Source organism: Bacillus rossius, chromosome 1 (genome assembly GCF_032445375.1).
Source record: "Bacillus rossius redtenbacheri isolate Brsri chromosome 1, Brsri_v3, whole genome shotgun sequence".
Taxonomy (NCBI): domain Eukaryota; kingdom Metazoa; phylum Arthropoda; class Insecta; order Phasmatodea; family Bacillidae; genus Bacillus; species Bacillus rossius.
In genome coordinates, this window is record NC_086330.1 from 121,082,235 (window position 1) to 121,104,737 (window position 22,503).

At 36.7% G+C, this 22,503-nt stretch overlaps 1 protein-coding gene across 6 annotated transcripts in view; it reads right to left on the minus strand.

Moving 5' to 3' along the window:
* Positions 1-22,503, minus strand: part of LOC134543716 (band 3 anion transport protein) — a 337,233-nt gene that overhangs the window by 13,038 nt on the left and 301,692 nt on the right. For all 6 annotated transcript variants that reach the window (XM_063388400.1, XM_063388397.1, XM_063388398.1 and 3 more), the window contains 5 exons: positions 20,304-20,481; positions 16,407-16,651; positions 15,466-15,680; positions 10,986-11,194; positions 5,103-5,273 (listed from right to left, as the gene is read on the minus strand). In XM_063388400.1, the coding sequence (XP_063244470.1) occupies positions 5,103-5,273; positions 10,986-11,194; positions 15,466-15,680; positions 16,407-16,651; positions 20,304-20,481 (1,018 nt within the window). The remainder of the gene's footprint in view (positions 1-5,102; positions 5,274-10,985; positions 11,195-15,465; positions 15,681-16,406; positions 16,652-20,303; positions 20,482-22,503) is intronic.

Below are 22,503 nucleotides of genomic sequence, written 5' to 3' on the forward strand. Positions count from 1 at the left end.
TTAATTTCTGTGTATGGCTGCTTCCCAATCAAAACAAACAATGTTCCAGTCAATTATATAAGGAATTTACTAATGGTAACATTTTTTATGACAATTTTTTTTAAATAATCACAGAAAACTATATAAGTGAAAAAATTATCAGTTAATTATATATTTAAAACTAGTATGAAAAAAACAAAGAAGAATCAAATGCACTGTATTTACCAGCTTATACTAAAAAATGTTGCTGGATGTTTTAATTTTTACTTTTTAAAATGTCCTCCTTTTCCACACTTCAGAATTTAAAAACATGGTAGTTATCTACCCCCTTTAGATTATGAAACTGATGGTTGACAATTTTTAGGCTCCAACCCTTCACCGAAGCTTTCTGCTATCAAGTCAGTCTTATCTCGCTAATTGGCAACACCTGGTCCCAGTGACTCATTATTAAAGGTTGAGAGGAGAATTGCAGAAAATAATTTTATTGGAAAATTTTCATCTGCATTACTATCAGACACCAGCTACAATACTTGGCAAACAAAAAAATCACAAAGGTTAGTATATTTTAAAATAAATATAATACCTACATAGTACCTTCCAGCACTAGATCACACATGGAAAATTGCAAAAGGAAATTGGGTCAGTCTGTTTAAACTAGTTCCTCTAATATATTACAAAAAAATATTAACACAATAAAACTCACAAAGTAATAGCACTTTTTGAAAGTTATCTACATAAAAATTAGGGAAGAAATATAGATCTGCATTTTTGAATATAAATGCTAGCAGCCTCTCACACTATAAAATTAATTTTTTTGGACCAATCTATGTTCACTTTAAATGGTTTGATGCAAGACTTTTTGAAGTAGTTAACAATGTTTAACAATATCAAAGCTTTAATATTAAATTAGACCACAGAAGCATAAGTAAGATTATGGGGAAAAAAACACCATTTACCTGTATTTATTTTAAGGATAGTAATAAATACAAAAATCACCACATGTAGCTACATTATTGTTATACAAAATTATCTCAGCAATACCGTATTTACCTGCATATGGATCACACATTTTATGCCAATTTTTTGTTTAAAAATCTGAGGTGCAATACTTATGCAAGTTTTCATTTTGGGTAAAAAATAATATTACATTATGTGGTTGAATACATATGTGCTTAAATAACAACCCAATGAAGGTTTGTAATAAATATAACTCCATGAGTAAGTATAATATGTTTAATCAAAATATCTCTACGCAGTTATTGTATGTCTGTCATCTCTGCCTCCGCCAGTTGGTGCCGGCAAGTGACATATCTACTGCGCTGCAAAGGAAAGGTGAGGAGGGAACAATCTAAAATAAACCAGCCAGAGAAAGAGAGCAAGAGTGTGTATGCACATAGTACTTGAGTGAGTGCGTGAGGCCATGTGGCAGTGTTGGCGGTTCTCCCTCCCTCTCATCGTTGTAAATGTCCCGTGAACTGGCACCACACAATTAACATGTCCAACATGACAGGTGTTTATGATGCAACTGTGCCTAATCATCATTTGTTTTTGCATGATACTGCCCACACTTTCAACTCAAGAACATTCCTTGACAAATGTTCATAAATCACCTTTGATTTTCCCCCAGCCCCATGGTAATATGAGTGCTAGTGTTTGTCGAAGGAATTAACGAAGAATAGCTTGCTGCCTTTTCTCTCTCTCCCTCCCCCTCTCACTTCCTTCCCCTCCCCCTCCCTCTCCCCCTTTCCCTCTCTCTCTCCACAGTAAAGGGATGTGTAAAAATATAAAATACAATAGATGCAAGGGAAACAAGGGTATAAAAAATTGCAGTATTTTTGTTGGTAGTGCAGGGGAATAAGAGGGTCGTAATTGTGTGAGATGTGTGCGTGTTGTGTAAACATGGGGGAGAGAAGTGGGCCACCTGTCACAGAACGGAGGGTCAAAACCAGAGCTGTATTTCTGTGCCAGCTGAGACATGGAACACTGAGTCTACACTTGTATCCATGGAACTCTAGTGAAGACAGATATATTCTGCAAACCTTATTCCAGGGCGACCCTTACGGTGAAATTGTTAGTTTTTGCAGAGGTGACCCAGAGGCGACAGACATAAATAGAGTTACACCAAAAATTAAAACTGGTTTATACTTTAGTTGGTATTTATATGCATATTAATAAATATTGTACAAAACTATTAAAATATAAACAAGTAGCATTACATTTGTGTTATTATCAGTATGACATTAACATGCACTTAAAACTTTCAATTTAAAATATAATTTTAATATCTTACTTAGCTTTTAAATTTTATATATATTTCAGTAAGTGAGGATATATTTGAAAATTATATCTTTTTTACATGTGCAGTAACTGTATTCTCATGTATTAAAAAAGGCCAACATTGAAAAAACTTTTTTACTTAAAATACCAAATTCTTATGTTTTTTAGGGTGCTGAATCCAAATATGATACTTAAGAAGCTGTATCACCCACCATTTGTTCACATTTTATAAATAAACATATAAAATTAACCAATTTATTACAGAATTTAACAGCTTTTATTTTGTTTAAATAAATTGAAAAAGTAGTTATAATGGTTGAAAAGGACATTAGTAGCACTGCTCAAACATAACTGCTGGCAAAAAAAAATTGAATCTTTTTTACAGTAAACAGCTGATGTTTTGTTTATTGTCAACCTAACCTCACTTTCATGTTTCCTGTACATATGCTCAGTACAATGTCTAATCGTGGTTGTAAAAACTCTGCTGATTGTTTTTCTTTATATTTGTGGTGAGTTTGTGATTAAGAAACACCAAAGAAATATTTCAGACTTTGTGAAAAACGTTTATCTATCATACTTTGGAATTAAACTTGGTGATCAAGATAAATCTTGGGCGCCACATAAGGTATGCTATGTATGTGTTGAAGATCTGAGAAAATGGTAAAAAAAAAAGGGGGGGGGGGAACCTTTAGATTTGCTGTTCCTATGATATGGAGGGAGCCAAGAAATCATTACAATGATTGCTACTTTTGCGGTGTTGATATTACTGGGCATAACTCGAAAAGCAAGAAGGTAATATGCTACCCTAACCTTCCGTCCGCTACCCGACCAGTAGGGCATGGTGTAGATTTGCCGGTCGCTGAACCACCAGATAATTTAAATTCTATTTCAACAGAAGTTTTGTCTATGTATCTGAGATAGATGAACCAGATATTGAAGAATTCCAATGTAATACAGAAAATGCAGGGCCTAAATTGTTTACTCAGATCGAGCTTAACGACTTGGTCAGGGATCTGGGCTTAACGAAAGAAAAAGCTGAATTGCTTGGCTCTAGACTAAAAGAAAAGAACTTGTTGGTGGTTGGAACCAGCATTAATGCGTATAGGAAGAGGGAGCAGCAATTTTCCAAGTATTTTGAACAGGAAGGTGACTTAGTGTACTGCTCAGACATTCCCGGCGTGATCAGTGAATTTGGTCTTGAATACAAAAAGGAAGACTGGAGGTTGTTTATTGATTTATCCAAAACTAGTTTAAAGGCTGTTTTATTGCACAATGGTAACATGTACGCATCTATACCTGTTGGTCAATCTGTTCATTTGAAAGAAAGCTATGAAAACCTAGATAGAGTGTTAAATAAAATAGGCTATTCTGCTCATGGTTGGAGGATATGTGGCGATTTAAAAATAATATGTATGCTTCTTGGTCAGCAAGGTGGTTTTAACCAATTTCCTTGTTTCTTGTGTGAATGGGACAGTAGAGCAAGGGATCAACATTGGTGCAGAAAGAACTGGCCTGTGAGGGAGTCTTTAAAACCTGGCGAGAAGAACATTCTGTGCAAAATCCTAGTAGATCCACAAAACGTACTCCTACCACCTCTACATATAAAGTTAGGCCTCATGAAACAGTTTGTCAAGGCTTTACCTAAAGATGGACCATGTTTCAAGTATCTCTGCCAACAGTTTCCACACCTTTCAGAAGCTAACTACAAGAAGGCGTCTTCATCGGACCTGACATTAGAAAAATGATGTTTGACGTTAACTTTGAATCCACAATGACCTTAAATGAGAAAGAAGCATGGTTATCATTCAAGCAAGTTGTTAAAGAGTTCTTGGGAAATGAAAAACACCCAGAATATGTTTCTATTGTAGCTAATATGTTAAACAAGTTTAAAAATTTAGGATGTTTGATGAGCCTGACAGTTAACTTTTTAAACAGTCACCTAGATTATTTCCCGGACAATTTGAGAGATGTTAGTGAAGAGCAAGGTGAGTGTTTTCACCAGGACATTAAAGTGATGGAAAAACACTACCAGGGCCACTGGAACACCAACATGATGGGGGACTACTGCTGGTCACTTCACCGAGAAGTTCAGCAAGCAACTCATTGCAGAAAAAGCACAAAAGAAGCTTCAAAGAAAAACGAGAAAGAAAGTATAAACCAATACCAACTGACAAGTGAAACCTGTATTAGCACATTATATCACTGTTGTAAGTAGCCTACTGTAAATACAAACCATGCTTATGATGAAACATAGTGATCCATTAATTTTCCCATGTAGAGGATTTATACTATGTAATAAATAGCTGATTGCTCGAAAACTATGGGTGATACAAAAAAATCAAAGCCAGATTTGGATTCAGCACAAAAAAATCTATAAAGATCAGCTACTAAAGTCAAAAAAATTTTCAAAATAAAATTTTTTGTTGGCCTGTGATGTTCAGAAAGGATTCTGATTATCGTCTACTTTTCCTGTACTGTTGAATTTGAAGCAATTTGATGGAAAATTTTATGGTGTGAGAGGACCTTTAGCAAGAGACAGAATTGTCTGATATATCTCAATAGAGATACGTATTTACTTATTATGCAGTTTCTGCACAAATTTAATATTACTAAATAAAATAGAGTACAATTATCTGAAAATCTAAGAAGTTTTAACTCGTTTACACAATACGTAAAAATTACAAATTTTAACAGCAGAATCAAATAATGTACAACTCAGTCATAAACAACCTACATCATTAAAAAGTTACCCTTTATTTGTTTTAATTTCTAAGGAATCATTATTAGACTCTGAGTCCAATAACTTATTTAAATATAAATCTGTCATTAACATCAAATTAACTTACCACGTGAAGTTCCGCTGGTGAAAAAATGTACTTCAGTTGTGCTCGTAGCGGAATCATAAGAACGAGGAAGAAAGGAAAAGCCAATGAGATTCTGGTGGATTTAACTACCCACAATACTGCCAGACAGAATATTTGGATCAATGTGAACATATGCATTTTCATGGTCTTCACCTGTATGGGAACAAAAAACACAACTTAAATTTTCAAACACTAAACAATACCAGTGTAACAACTGGTTTGGCTGAATACAATGAACAATGATTAGCACGACTTACTGACTCAAAAAAGACACATATTTAACACACCACAAGTATAGATTGTAGGGTCTTGTGGCCCAAGAGGCCAGGAGTGGTTAATCTATAATACCACAAACACATACTGCTTAAGGGGCTTGTCTTTCATGGTACAAAAAGGAACGGAGAGCTTTAGAAATGTGTGTTTTCTTGAGAGAAAAAAAACTGAACTTTCTGCTATGTGGATGGCTTCAAACAGCATTTTAGAAAAAAAAAATTATCAGTACACATGTTTGCATGTAGCAGTTTCTTTACTGCTTGATACTTACTTGACATAGTATTTAAACAATTTAAACAGTTTAAACTATTTCCAAGTAACTTTTGAAGAAATAACATTTAATGTTTCAAACATTTAATCATTTGCTATGTACAATAAAAATAAACAGCCACCAGCAATGGGAATGAATGAAGCACGCACTAGCGCCATCCTTGTTGCTTGCCTGCTCCCTAGCCTCAGAAGGTACCACAGTTCCAGGCAGGCAAACCAGGGCCAACTACATTTAGTTTACAAACAATAAAAATAGTGTTGTAAGATAATGTTTAATTTCTTAGATTAGGATACAAAACTTAACCAAATAAATAAATTTTACTCTGGCAATATCCTGTTTATGTTAAGTTATATGCATATGATATTTAAAAAAATACATATAGTATATATTTACAGAAAACATTGTAAACACACATCTATCACTAATGTGGGTCTAAAAAGATGAACTTAAATACACACTTTGAGGGTGTAAAAAAAAAGTTATTAAATAAACTCATTAACATTGCTATCATAGCAAATCAATATTGAGGACTTTCTGTTCACAATGTGTTAGGGTATTTTGCACCCTTAAAAATGCTGTAGGTAAATTAGAGAAACGTACAATTATCTAGACATGAAATGTAGCCATTGTATTGAATGGTACAGTTGTTAAGAACTATGGTAAATCCAGTGTATATTAGGGTTGTGTTATCGTTAGTATTATAATATTACAAAAAAAATTGATCTTTGGATGTGGAAATAGCATCTATTGAACAGCACCTCCACAGTGCAGTAAACTTCCGATCGTCCGGGGTAATGACTGGCACGAGGTACACGTATAATCGAAAAACACTGTTAAAGTAAAATTTTAAAAAATCCTTAATTTTTTTCTATTCAGACTATACAGACAAACACCCCTCGAAGTAACGCCTAATTTTTTCCCAGTAAAATAAAGCACTAATCCAAACAGCGCTAGTCAAATGCATTTTTTCCAATAAGAAAGTATTTTAAGACGGTCCCGCGTAACACGTTTTCCCATTTATTAAGTTCAAAAAATTATTCCCTTGATCACTTCCATATATTCCTATGTTAATTTTTCCCTTTCATAACGTTTGTGTTTATATATGCTTACCGCATATAACGTTCCGCGTTGGTAGAAAAAATATAAAATAATAACATTACTTTAAGCATTTGAACAATATTTAAAGTTAATTAAAAAAATTTACGTATGTATTTACAAACGATGAGTTAATTTGAACAGCACAAGACCGTCGAAACCTGCGCCACACGCCACTCGAGTTATAACTGGTGACGAATGATAAACGCGCACGATCGTCGAAACCTGCGCCACACGCCATGCGCTGTTACGAGTGTATTTACGTCCAATCATCTGCTTGACTGAGACGCTGTTCCATCAACACACCAATTTCCCCATTGAGGCATAAATTCTGACGAATGATAAACGCACACAATCGTCGAAACCTGCGCCACACGCCACACGCTGTTACAAGTGTATTTTGCGACCAATCATCTGCTTGACTGAGCTGCTTTTCTATCTATACACCATTTTATAACACGTGACTAAAGCTGGAGTTACAATAGCCCATCGCCTCCGTCGGTCCGTCATCCGTCCGTCAATCACGTGACCTGTAGCAAATAAGAGAGCTCGAAAATTTTCATCCGTCCGTCCGTCAAAAGCTTGGCAAACTTATACTTTTGACGGACGAATGGATGAAATTATATCTATGGTTTGTCGCGCCATTCAATTGTTATCCGAATACAAGTCAGTGGAGTTTGTTTTTGTTAGTTCAACTGTTCACAGTTTGGTTAACATTATATGCATTGCGGCTTGAAAAACTCGTTGAATTGTAATAACTTCAAATTTTTCTGAAGATTTGCTGATCCATTATGTACGGGAACACGATGTTTCTGTACGATTTTCAAACGTGAACAGGATCACCAAAAATATTTAGCTTATATGGGCATTTCCTCTGACATTAGACCATTAAAGTTCGCATTTGTTGGCTGCACTGATTTTGAAAAATGTTTTGACGAACGGACGAGATGCCTTGTAAATCGCTTGCCTAGATTCGTGGTGTTGACGGATGAAAATGTGACGGACGGACGGAGGTGACAGGCTATTGTAACTCCGGCTTAATATACAGCAAACCACATTACGAGTGTTACCACCAGCCATTATTCGTTGATCTTTCCACGTGTAGTTTTTTTGCAAGCAGTGGGCGCACTTTATATCGTGCTCAGTAAACAGTAATTGATAACCTGAAATAAAGGGGTTTTAGGTTAAGTGTGATTTTAGGTGAACTTTTTAGTTGTGATTTTGTGCTTATTAATCATAATAAACGTTTAGTGTTGTGAAAACAGTGCGTAATGGCATCTTCAAATAGTGGAGGACCTATGAAACGAAAGGCGTTATCTGTTGAAGAAAAGCTGAAAATAATATCAGAAGTTGATGCGAATCCTTCGACACCAAGATTGAGTATGGCAAAAAAACTCGGGATGCCGCCGTCTACATTGAACGGAATCATGATAAAACGGGATCAACTTTCGGCTGCTAGTTTTTCATCAAAATCCAAGAAAGTGAAGATTGGTAAATACGAAGAAGTTTAAAGTTTACTCTTGACTTGGTTTAAGGAACAGAGGGCACTTGGAATCCCGACAGACTGCCCAATTTTGAGAGAAAAAGCTGTACAAATCGCACATAACCTTGGTGTTGATTTTCAACCTTCAAATGGCTGGCTCGACAGATTCAAGAACAGAGTGGTCATAGTCTACAGAACTGTCAGTGGGGAGTCTGCAAGTGTGTGTGACGATACTGTCGAGACTTGGATTCATACAAAGTTGCCTGCAATTTTAAAGGACTTTGAAACAAAAAATGTTTTTAATGTTGATGAATGTGGGCTATTTTTCAACATGCTCCCAGACAAAACCTTTGTTTTAAAAGGTGAAACATGCCACGGAGGTAAACAAAGTAAGGAAAGGGTTACTGTGTTATTGGGTGCAAACATGGATGGAACTGAAAAGTTGCCGCTGCTGGTTGTTGGAAAATCAAAGAAACCACGGTGTTTTAACAACATTAAAACATTACCTTGCAAGTATTCCAAATACAAATCTGCATGGATGACGGGCAGCATATTTGAAGATTATGTAAGAGTACTGGATGCAGAGATGGGGTGTAGAAATCGGAAGATTCTAATCTTCACGGATCACTGCCCTTCTCATCCGAAGGAAATACTAAACCTAAGAAACATCCCGATTGAATTTTTCCCACCAAATTCGACATCTAGGCTGCAACCTATGGATCAAGGCGTTATTAAAATTTTGAAACAGCATTTTCGCAAACGTCTTGTGTTGCGACTAATAACACGCATGAAAAGTACCAAAACCTGTGGCTATAAGATAAACATCCTGGACACCATGCATTTTCTTGCCACTTCATGGGAAATGCTGGAATCGACCACCATTAAAAATTGTTTCAAAAAAGCAGGCTTTGGTGTTCAAGTAAATGATATTTTCCCTGAAGAATCATTTGAGAACAGCGAACCAACTGCAGATGCAAATTGGAAAAGTCTTCAAGAACAGCTTAATTTTTCATGCACTTTTGAAGACTACGTCTCGGTTGACGATTCAGTTCTACCATGCGAGCCGCAAACCATTGAAGAGCTATGTGAACAGCACAAGGGTTTAGCTGAAGATGTGATCAGCGATGATGGTAGCGATGAAAGTGATTCCACTCCTGTGCCAACATACTCTGAAGAGCTTGACCACTTGGACAAACTGAAGTTATTTGTGCATGGAACACAAAATGTTCCTGATAGTGTGAGCAAGAGGATGTGGGAACTTGTCAATTTTGTAATGCGTCAGTCGGAAAATGTGTTAAAACAATCAAAGCTGACACAATATTTTTCAAAATAGTATTTTTTTTGTTAGTGTTTTAATAAGTTTTTTATTGTGCTTATTACATTTAATTCAGTGTATATAATTCAGTTTATTGATGTAATTGTATAGTTTTCCAAATACACTGATGATAATAGGTGAGTGTAATTTTATAGTTAATACAGTGTATTTGAGTAAATTTGGTTTTTATATAGCGACTGAATTTTAACCAATGTAAGAAGTTTTCCCTGTTAAGAAGTTTTTAGCATCCAGTCCCTTGAAAAAGTCTTAACAGAGTTTTAATGTAATTTATTTTCCAATCAGGTTAGTGTGCTAGCTAACTCCATTTTAATCAAGACACTACTCCCATTAAAATTATTATACAGTACTAATACAATTATGTCTAAATACATTAGCCATACATATGAATAAATATAAAATAACATTTTGAGATTAAACCACCTAAAATTAAATTTAATAATTCACGTACTGCATTTCTAAGTTACAAAATACATAATGTTTTTGACATAGGAGATACATATATTTCAGTTGGAATAAGATTTAAAAAAACATAAACTTAATGTTTTCTATTATTAGAAAGATTATTTAACCTGTTAACGTAATTCCTGACACTGTTATTTACTAAATGTGTTTCTGCCATGATTTGCAACAAGCGCATCCTAGGAGGTGCGAGGTAAACTAGCTCTGAAAGCTTCTGGCTTCTCTCTCCAGAGTTAATGCTGACACGCCTGACACATGCAATGGCAGAATATAAACATTGCTGAAACTTGGGCGTAATCAGAAATAAATAAACAATAAAGGAAGCGAATAGCTTTTGAGGAAAGAGCAAAATATTGTTTGATGTTTCATCACATTAATTCATTGCACTACTAATTAATTGTATTTGATTTAATGTTTCGCAAGTGTTGTCGCCATTGTGTGTGCATGGAAAAAAAAAATTAAAAAGTCTAAAATTGATTTTATAGTTTATGGAAGTGAAATATGCCATGGTTAACCTGCAAACCAGATAATCCGCACCTAGATAATCGAGTGTCTACTGTAATAAAAAAAAGAGCAAAGGTAAGGGAAGAGAGGGAGACACAGACCATCGGTGTTGAACAAGGAACTTGGGGGGGGGGGGGGGGGAAGGAGGAAGACACTGTTTAAAGTGGTCAAGGAGGAGAGGGGCTGGGGGAAGTCAGGAGATATTGCAGAGAGAGGTGTGCACGAGGAGAGAGCATGAGAGGAAGACCCAAAGGGAGAGGAGACGAACAGAAAGAGGGAAGCGGGTGGGAGTGGGATTGGCTTGAGGGTTGAGGGTGATACATTTGTTGAGGGGTGGAAGGGATTTACGGAAGACACTTCAGGGAATGGACGAGTGAAATATGGGGAGAACTCCTTGACACCACATGAAAGCCCAATTGCAAGGGTATTATTGATGGAACGCACCCTTCTGACGTACGCGGACTGCGGGTGGTGCTTGACCGGCATGAATATGAGCTGCAGCCGGTCGAAGAATTGGATTCCACTGGTGGAGGAGACGCCCATGTACAGGAACACCCCATAGAGGACCGACATGGGCACCAGACGCAGCAGGGGTGCCATCAACACCGACATGCCGATAAGGAACGCCACCAGCAGAGCGCTCAGCCTCTGTTCTGTTGGCAGGTTGCATTGCGAGTATCAGTCTCTGCTGAACTACCCCTCTTTCTTTCCTCAAGTTACAAGCCAGTTCCATGTCAAGTCATTACATATTTTCAAATATTCTTTACTACTAAACACACATCATCCTGGAGGTAGATCACACCATGTCACAAAATTATAACTTTTCACGATAGAAAGTTTTTTATTTGTTTCAACTTAATTTATTTTCAGGTATCTTCACTAGTAGTAGTAATTGTTTTTTATGAATCTGCAACACATTATTCTTAAACTTCTTTGTTTGACAAAAGTAATATTTTTAAAATAATATTTTAATATTTTCATTTTTAAAAATATTTGAAAGATAGTACTGTACACCTACTATATATAAAAAAAAAATTTGTACATCAAGAAAATGCTGCCAACTGTATTTCATAAAAAAAAAATTACACAATGTTCTTTACAGATATTCTTTTAATAAAAATAGTGAAAATTTAAAAATCTGTATTTGAAAATTCTTAATTATCATCAACCATGTAAAATGATGTAACCTAGCTAATAAAAATAAAAATGTATTACAACTGTACAAGTGACTTTTTCTAATTTCCGCATATTACCACAAAAATTTCAGAATAATTGAGCAGGCTCTCAGTATGAATTCCTTCACTTTAAATTGATTCTCACTTTAATAATAATTAATTTTTAAATTCGTACAATAAATGTTACAGTGTGAAGTGTAAAGTACTTCATAGCCAAAATTGAGGGTTTTTACGAATACGATTTAAAGAGTTTTCACTATGCAATCAAAGATTTATCACTTTATCTAAGCACATGGATAATATGTACCATTTAGAGCTGGGCCGATGCCGATCCCCGATCGTAATAATCGGCCGATTTTGTTAATTTTGCCGATCATAATGATCGGCAAAACGTAGCCGATTATTTGAGCCGATCATTGGTATCCTACTGCAAACTTATAACATTGAATAATTACCTATATCTAACGAATTTCCATGTTTGTTTACGGTACTTTTCGGGAAGAAAATTCAATTATTCATCGAAAAATAATAGGATTTAATAATTTAAAACTAACCGCACACGAAAAAAATATACCAATTAAATAAACAAATAGCGTATGTTTTATAAACATTGAACAGTTACATACCTAAGTATCAATTTCCACGTATATTTACGGTACTTTCGGTAAAATAATTTTCCATTATACTATTTGCAAAGTTATTTATCATTTACGAACCGAAAACTATGTATTTGTTTACCATTTACGGTTAATATTACCGCAATGGTGAATGGCGACTGTTGTTTAGGTTGGTTATGTGACGCCAGAGATTAGAGTGACGCGCGTCGCGCGACGGAAATCGTACAGATTAATAGCGCTAGTAGTCTTGTGGTTAGTCTACCTCTTCGGGAATTCATCTATTTAGTTTTTTCTCGCTAAATATGGCCTATTGACAGTTTTGTTTAGCGAAATTAATATTCTTACCCTGTTTAGCGGGAAATAGAGCTTATTTTTCTTTTGTATAAAAACCTGGTTGATGAAGAGTTTTGTTCCCCATTTAGTGGTACAGTAGAACCTTGTTAATCCGTGACGCGCTAATTCGGGAATCGGATAATCCGGGACGATTTAAAAGTGCAGAAAAAAAAAGAGAATCTAAAATTGTCAGAGCTTAAAATTTACGTCACGCGGGCCGGTGGCCGGCAAACACTGCAAGCCATCGCGTGGGCCGTCAAACTCTGCTACGCTGTTTGTACCGATCCTTTGTGTCGCCCCCCTTTCAGCTGTCACATTTTTCACTCTTTAAACTTGAGGGGATGTCCTGACTTCTGCTTCCCGTCTCCCGTTTGTTTGAATGTTGTTTCACGTGCTGCTGAGTTACTTTCCGCCCGCCAACGCACAGCAGGCGCCTGGCGAGTGACGTGTCTGGCTGGCATTCGGCTGGTCGAATGAAGGGGGGGGGGGGGGGGGGGGGGGGGGCTACCCAATATTTATGTGTGCAAGGTCAGCACGATCTTATCTTTCTCTCTTCGGCTGTTGTAAATGACCGTGAACTAATGGCTAGGCAGTGCCATGTTTTTTTAAGCCGAGACACTAATTCGAAGACGACCCTTACCGTGAACGGATTATCCGGGTTTATTATTAGTATTATTTTTTTTTTACAGAATTTCAATTATCCGGGCATCGGCGGGTCCCAATTAACATGAATAATGGGGAGTTTACTATTTTTATCCATCTGCTGCCAAGGCGCAGTAAGCCTCGGGAGATGTTACATCACATGACCTTGGCCTTAACCCAGCTGCACGCTGGTGTCTAAGAAGCTTGAAAAGACCTTCCGGGCTTATAATCGCTAGTCCGTGAAATTCGGTAATCCGTGATTATCTTGGTCCCGACCATTACGAATTAGCGAGGTTCTACTGTATTTCGTATTCACAAATTAACTTACAATCGGGAATTATTGAAAGTTTGTTGGCGGCACTGGGGGGAATAAAATTATTAGAGGTGTAATGACATGGCACATGCTATGTTATGTAACAGCATCGAATCGAGTCGTATTTCGTACGCGTACAGTATGACGTCGCGTAAATAAAAATAAATCGAATATAAACAATTAAAAATATTTGATAATTAACAGCTTTTGTTAACCAAGAAACAATTAACTCTCATATGTCGGCTTTATTATAATATATATTTTAAGATAAGAACATAAAACGTGAAAATACGCGATTATAAAAAACAAAAACATACATATTTATAATTTGTAAAAAATACTTTCTTACGTTGTTTCTGTTCGAATCTAAAACTTTGTTTACACACACAATACCTTTAATAAACAGTAAAAAACTTGGACGACGAATTTCCAAATTATACTTTTATTAATAAACAAACATCGTTCTTTGTAACGAATACGCGCGCGCATGCGTGAAACATACGAAAGATGCGAGTAACGAAATGCATTCGTGTGTAACGTTTCGTTACTCGTTACTAGATGCCGCACCCGTTACTCAGTAACGAATACATACGGTTTGCTACAGCTCTAAAAATTATCATCGCTGACGTCTACCGGCACACACGGATTACAGAATGACGGAGTTGTGATTAGGTTGAAGATTTGGTTTGACCTTATTACATTTTAACGCAGTTAATTGTGTGTACGTGTGTGTGGTGATTTATAAGTAATCATGTCAATGAAAAGTAGTTTTGTCTGGGAATATTTCACCGTTTATAGTGATCCGTCAAAAGCAACGTGTAATCAGAGGTACTTGAAAGGCTCTAATCGGCTCAGAAGATCGGCAAGATCGGCAGCAGATGATCGGCATCGGCATGATCGGCAAAATAGGTGATCGGCCCAGCTCTAGTACCATTGAACAAAGAGGTAGCATGAGGTCTAAGCAAGTAGGTGATAATTTTTTGAGGCAAACATATTTGTGCTTACACACAAGTGACACATTGGCTTGGGCAATCAGTATCAACAAGTGGTGAAAGATAAATTATGATCGAATAAACACATATTTTCATTTGAACGTGAAATGATGAAAATTCTAGAAAATTAGTTACTGTCCGTGGGCAGCCATTCCTGTTGGACTCCACACAGTGGAAACCCTTAAATGTTATTGTAGCAAACTTTTTTTTTTTTTTTTTTTTTTTTTTACACAAAATGAAAGAGTAAAATCAAGGGTTTATTCCAGTTTTAATGTAGCTGCCTCACGTGTGAATCAGTCATTCAAAGACTCTAGACATTGACTTGGAATCCTCTGGGGCATCTCTTATAAATCACAGATGTCCTAATGCACAAGTAAAGGTGTCATAATAATAATAATAATAATAATAATAACAATAATAATAATAAAATAACAATAATAAGGATAATGATAATAATAATAAATCTAACAAATTATAGGATTACTAAAAATTATTCATGCTGTTTGTAAGAGCAGTGACGGTCCTATGGGAGAGGTGATGGAGGTGATTGCCCCACATTCTCCCCCCTCCCTTTTCCTCCTACATAAACCCCATCCCCAACTAGAAAAAAATAAAAGCTGAAAAATAACAAAAATAATTTACTCCAGTCCCCACCTGACTAGCTATTAAATCATAAAATTATACAAAAGATTTGTTGTAATAATAATTTGTCAAGATGTTAGAAACGCATTTCAACATTTCGGACTCCCCACTGAACCAAACGGAACCATCCCAACATCTGCCCTACCCTGAATTCAACACTGGGTGCGCCTCAATTGAGAGAGTTAAAGTGTGCAAGGAAAGCAGCCAGACCTTTGACCTCGATGATGTGAGGTCTCTCTCCGGGCGCATGTGTGCGGGACATCACGGTGATGGCAGACACGTGCGCGATGGATCTGACGGTTGCCGCGCACATCCACGGTGCGCCCGTGAAGCCACAGCCGATGTTCAGCAGGCTCACTATCACGATGTCCAGGTGGAAGCCGGTGCCTTTCTTCAGCTTTCGCTCCTTCTTGCTCACAATCAGCCTGAGGAGAGTTACGCCAGGTTGTGACACATGTACGCAACACTTGATCATCCAACCAACTAGAAAACTTGTAAAAGATAAGTTACCAGAATGTGTAGTGTGGGGACAATACCATAATATCAATTCAATACTTGAACTATTTTCAAGTTGATACCTTTGATACTTTTAGTAAAAACTAAAAACCTTCTTTGTTAGATATGCTTTCATAATTTAATAAATTAAAATATGTCCTGCACTTTTTTTTAATAAAATATTAAAATCTATAACTAACGATAACATAAAAAATTACTCTGAACATAATACTAGTAGTGCTTAAAGTTCTGCACACTTTTGAACAGCTGTTTAGACTCAAAATTAGCTAACTAAAAGCTCAGGACTTTTTTATTGCTAGCTGGGATAGGCAAGAAACCATGTTGATTTTTCGAGAATAACCTAATTTTAAGAGGTTTAGATTCAGATACTGTCAATTCAAAATAGTATAGACAGGTATTGAGGAACCAAAGTATCAAAAGTACCAATTCAAATAATATATATCTCAGTAAACTAGGGAAATATGTTTTAACTTCTTTACTTATTTGATGAATAGCTGTGGTAACTAATTTGTATATTTTTAAAATCCTTGGCAAAAATACAAAGCAAATTCTTCAACCATGTTGCTAAAAAGAATAGTGCCAATGCTGACTTATATACCACATATCAGAGCTAGGACCACTAAGCAAGCACTCACTCGCAGATATGCGTCTCCATGAAGAGCAGGATGTACACGAGCATGGCGGGAAACACGGTGGCGAATGGTATCCACGCCTCCGACACGACTGGAGAGATGATCCAGCCTCTCTCGGACGGAGAGGAGGGCTGAAGGCCCTGCGGGACTTTCAGCTTCTCGGTGTACACGGTTGGGAAGAGGAAGTCCATGAGCACCATCACCACAATGGCGATGGGCACGCCGAAGTCACCAAGCGCTCGCCTCGCCTGTCCACAGGCACCACAAAACATTTACATTTCTACATTCTTAATCAACTTCTACTAGAAAATGTGTAGTAACCATAATCTGGTATATCACTGTAAGTTTTCCTGTCAAATTTAAAACAAAATTTAAAATGAAACATAAATGTTATTGCATAGCTGAATGAGTAACAGCTGCCTGCAGTTCTAAAAATTATGACACTTAAATTTTTGCAAGTTTAAAATACTTACTTTAACTGATAATTTTTAATAACTAGTGCGCATTGCTAAATTTTTATGTTGTGCTGCACGAGGCACCGGGTGTTCTGTAACTCGCCTTCCATTCTCCTCCCCTACCACCCCTCTTTCCCTTCTTTCCTTTGTGGCCCACCCAACTACCTTCCCCGCCTAGCACAGTTGTCGCAGCCAGCCCAGTCTCTGAGTGGCCACCTTATTTCGAGCTTTGATGGCGACCAGAGCGAAGGTCTGAACAGAACTGAAAGGTGGTGTTTAGTGGATAACCAATTTGATCCCTCCCCTATTCGAGCAAGGGAATGAGGGACGAATGGTAGGTTAGCTTTATGCACACTGATATCAAAGCTAGTTCACTAATGAAGGGGAGTGAAGACAATGCTGCTAGGAATAAAGTGCACAGTCCCAATAAAATTTATACACTGTAATATTAATTTTTAGCCATTCTATTGTAAAATAAAAGCTGCATCTGAAAATGAATCGCTTGTTACGATACTTCAAATGTGTATACTAATATTATAATGAAGAGTTTGTAGGTTTGCTTGTAGGAAGTTAACTAAAACTACTTGACCAATTTCAAAAATTCCTTCACTGTTTTAAATAAAAATCGGTTTTGTTCCACATGGACAAAGGCTACGTTTTATTTTAAACCATTCATGGTTCCGAGAGATATAGCAATATTTCTAACTAAAACCGGAGAAAAACCATCTAACTGACTTCAATCTTGACTTATATTGATAACACAGTTACAGATATAACACAGTAATAATGCAATGATAACATGTGGTTCACATGTGCGTTAGAAATTTGGTATCTTATACAGCCTTATGTATCATGCATATATCACAAGTGAACAAAATTTTCAGGTCAACACGATTATCTTTATGTTATATTGATACGGTATTAGTTAAATAAATTTGAACATGAAGGCCAGATATAAAAATTATAATTAATTGAAATGCAACATTAATTTAGAATATCATATATTTTTACAATGATTCTTAAAAGAAAACTTGCTCTTATAAAGATATTTATTTACCTGTGTGAAGCACGGTATTAACAGCTAGTCACAAATATTTCTGCTCTCTCGTAGTCAATCCAAGCGTAAAAAGAATTTAAGGGTAGAGTGCTATGTGATCTGCACTCTTAACTTGTTTTAGTGGCCATAATTTGTGTTATGAACCAAGCCTTACAATCCAAAACACTCAATGGTTTGGCCAATAAGTATCAACATGTGGCATGTTTAGTAAGTGTGGTTAAAAATATATATATACAGAACATAATGACTTTATGAACATGTACAAAACTGAATAAAAATTTTGTATTTTGACTTTTGATAACTAACTCTATTTATGGTACAGGAAATGGAAATTGGAAGTCCACAGGAACAGTGGACAAGGATTTGTGAAAAATGCTGGCTCAAAGTATATTTATAAATTTTTACTTCAATTTTAAATAAAAAAGTGGGTTTTAATGAGGGGGTACATATTTTTGTGGGGAAAAAAACAAAACAGAAAAAAACATTCTTGAGACCAGTTGTGAGTTAAAACACTGAAGTTTCTGGTTTTCATCCTGGTTTTGTTTCTTTCAGGTATGTGATAAATATCACCACATGAATCACAGCCATCTGTGAGGAAGCAAACACATCCTGAATGGTCCTGTCAAATAGGATAATGATTTCTCTTGCAGACGGTCACCAATTAAAAGTAAAAAAATGCTGTCTGGGCATTTCTTATTGCAGCCTAATGAGTGATATTTTCGTGAAAAATGACTGCTCTTAGAAATGATACTACAAGGAATTTCTGGAAAGTAAGTACCATTTCGTTCTACCGCCACCGCATCATTATGCGCACACGTGTCTCTGGTTCATTGCCTGTCCACTGACGCCATTACAGCTGGATTTTGTTGTGTTTATGTGTGTTAGTGAGTGTTCAAAATGTTTCAGATGACTGCCGATCCAGCCGATTGTGAAGTGCGTTCTGTAATACGGTTCTTGAACGCAGCTGAAATTCATTGTCAACTAGTAGAGATTTATGGTGAAAACATAATAACTGAAGGAATGGTTAGGAAGTGGATTCGACATTTCAATGATGGACGCACCAATGTTCATGACAAAACACGGAGTGGGTGGTCTTCTGTTGTCAATGATGGTTTGGTTGCAAAAGTGAATGAGAAAATTCGTGAAAACAAGACGATTCACAATAAGAATACTTTGTGATGAGTTTCCACAAATTTCAAAAACTTGTTTTGCATGAGATTGTCACAATTCGCTTAAATTATCGCAAATTGTGTTCCCGTTGGATTCTGCAAAAGCTTACGGATGTCCATAAAACGAAGCAATTTGGCAGTACTTTGAAATTTCTTACCTTATACAGTGAAAAGGGCAATGCATTCCTAAACAAAATTGTGACCGGTGATGAAACTTGGGTTTGTAATGTTACTCCAGAATCATGACAACAGTCAATGTAGTGGAGGCACTCACAGTTCCTTCACCAAACACAAATTTAAAACAACACTGTCAGCACACAAAATCATGTGCACTGTGTTCTCAGACAGACGGGGCATTCTGCTTGTTGAGTTGCTTCCCAGACGTGAAACCATTACTGCAGTACGATACTGTGAAACATTGCGAAAATTGTGGTGTGCAATTAAAAACAAAAGGCGAGGAATGCTCTCAGGACATTATGTTGATTCATGACAATGCACGTCCCCATTCTACTGATGTTACTCAAATCCTTATTCAACAATTTGGGTGGGAGCATTTTGATCAGCTGCCATACAGCCCCGCCATCGCACCTGCGGACTACCACTTGTTCTTGAACTTGAAGTGTGCTTTAGGGGGGAGGCGCTTTGACAGCGATGATGATGCAAAAAACCGTGTTCAGCAGTGGCTGTCTTCACTGGTGGCATCTTTCTTTGAAGAGGGTACAGACAAGTTGTTTTCAGCAATGACAAATGTCTGAACAATGGGGGTAACTATGTAGAAAAATAGTTTAAGAAATGCTCATTCGTGTAAAAATAAATTTCCTTTTTTTTTATGAGAGTTTTCCCAAAACTGTACTTACATTCCAGACACATCATACAAAAATATTCATAAAAATATTCATGAATTAATCATCATTATAGTGGTTGTACGGTAAATCTCTGTTAAGAAGTTTCTCCAGGAATGTGCTTGGAAATTTAAACCTACTAGCAGGGAAATAGTAAAAGGGTTAAATCTGTAAGTATTGATAGGAAGTGCTTAATTTTTTAAACTTATTATGCTGGAAATTTTCTTAAGTGAGATTTTCTGAAGAAGGTTTTACTTTACTAGATTTACATTCTTAACAACCACACTATAAAAACTAGTAATTATTATTTTTACCCAACTAAACATATATATTGTATTATTTATCTTAATCAATAACACAAATTGTCTTGAACTTACATTTCTGCCCAGAAATTTGCTGTTTCGGAAGTGGCGCAGGTAGTACGCTATGAAAAATGTTCCGAGAGATAATATAAGGCAGAACAAAGCAGTGTTTGGCTGCACATAGATGGTTTCAACATTCACTTGCATGTTTAAACCGTCATCTATCACACTGTTGTCTGTGGAACTTGAGAAACTAGAATCATGACAAAAATATACAGCATTAAAATTAGAACTACAGCATGCAGATTTTCAAATTATAAACTGTGGAATCTCATTTCAATAGAGCTGGGCCGATGCCGATCCCCGATCGTAATAATCGGCCGATTTTGTTAATTTTGCCGATCATAATGATCGGCAAAACGTAGCCGATTATTTGAGCCGATCATTGGTATCCTACTGCAAACTTATAACATTGAATAATTACCTATATCTAACGAATTTCCATGTTTGTTTACGGTACTTTTCGGGAAGAAAATTCAATTATTCATCGAAAAATAATAGGATTTAATAATTTAAAACTAACCGCACACGAAAAAAAATATACCAATTAAGTAAACAAATAGCGTATGTTTTATAAACATTGAACAGTTACATGCCTAAGTATCAATTTCCACGTATATTTACGGTACTTTCGGTAAAATAATTTTCCATTATACTATTTGCAAAGTTATTTATCATTTACGAACCGAAAACTATGTATTTGTTTACCATTTACGGTTAATATTACCGCAATGGTGAATGGCGACTGTTGTTTAGGTTGGTTATGTGACGCCAGAGATTAGAGTGACGCGCGTCGCGCGACGGAAATCGTACAGATTAATAGCGCTAGTAGTCTTGTGGTTAGTCTACCTCTTCGGGAATTCATCTATTTAGTTTTTTCTCGCTAAATATGGCCTATTGACAGTTTTGTTTAGCGAAATTAATATTCTTACCCTGTTTAGCGGGAAATAGAGCTTATTTTTCTTTTGTATAAAAACCTGGTTGATGAAGAGTTTTGTTCCCCATTTAGTGGTACAGTAGAACCTTGTTAATCCGTGACGCGCTAATTCGGGAATCGGATAATCCGGGACGATTTAAAAGTGCAGAAAAAAAAAGAGAATCTAAAATTGTCAGAGCTTAAAATTTACGTCACGCGGGCCGGTGGCCGGCAAACACTGCAAGCCATCGCGTGGGCCGTCAAACTCTGCTACGCTGTTTGTACCGATCCTTTGTGTCGCCCCCCTTTCAGCTGTCACATTTTTCACTCTTTAAACTTGAGGGGATGTCCTGACTTCTGCTTCCCGTCTCCCGTTTGTTTGAATGTTGTTTCACGTGCTGCTGAGTTACTTTCCGCCCGCCAACGCACAGCAGGCGCCTGGCGAGTGACGTGTCTGGCTGGCATTCGGCTGGTCGAATGAAGGGGGGGGGGCTACCCAATATTTATGTGTGCAAGGTCAGCACGATCTTATCTTTCTCTCTTCGGCTGTTGTAAATGACCGTGAACTAATGGCTAGGCAGTGCCATGTTTTTTTTAGCCGAGACACTAATTCGAAGACGACCCTTACCGTGAACGGATTATCCGGGTTTATTATTAGTATTATTTTTTTTTTACAGAATTTCAATTATCCGGGCATCGGCGGGTCCCAATTAACATGAATAATGGGGAGTTTACTATTTTTATCCATCTGCTGCCAAGGCGCAGTAAGCCTCGGGAGATGTTACATCACATGACCTTGGCCTTAACCCAGCTGCACGCTGGTGTCTAAGAAGCTTGAAAAGACCTTCCGGGCTTATAATCGCTAGTCCGTGAAATTCGGTAATCCGTGATTATCTTGGTCCCGACCATTACGAATTAGCGAGGTTCTACTGTATTTCGTATTCACAAATTAACTTACAATCGGGAATTATTGAAAGTTTGTTGGCGGCACTGGGGGGAATAAAATTATTAGAGGTGTAAAAGTAACGAAAAAATGTGTACCCGTATGTATTCGTTACTATAACAATTAGTACTCGTTACTTTCGTATCGTTACTCGTTACTTCTGATACCGCATGACATGGCACATGCTATGTTATGTAACAGCATCGAATCGAGTCGTATTTCGTACGCGTACAGTATGACGTCGCGTAAATAAAAATAAATCGAATATAAACAATTAAAAATATTTGATAATTAACAGCTTTTGTTAACCAAGAAACAATTAACTCTCATTAGAGCGGCTTTATTATAATATATAT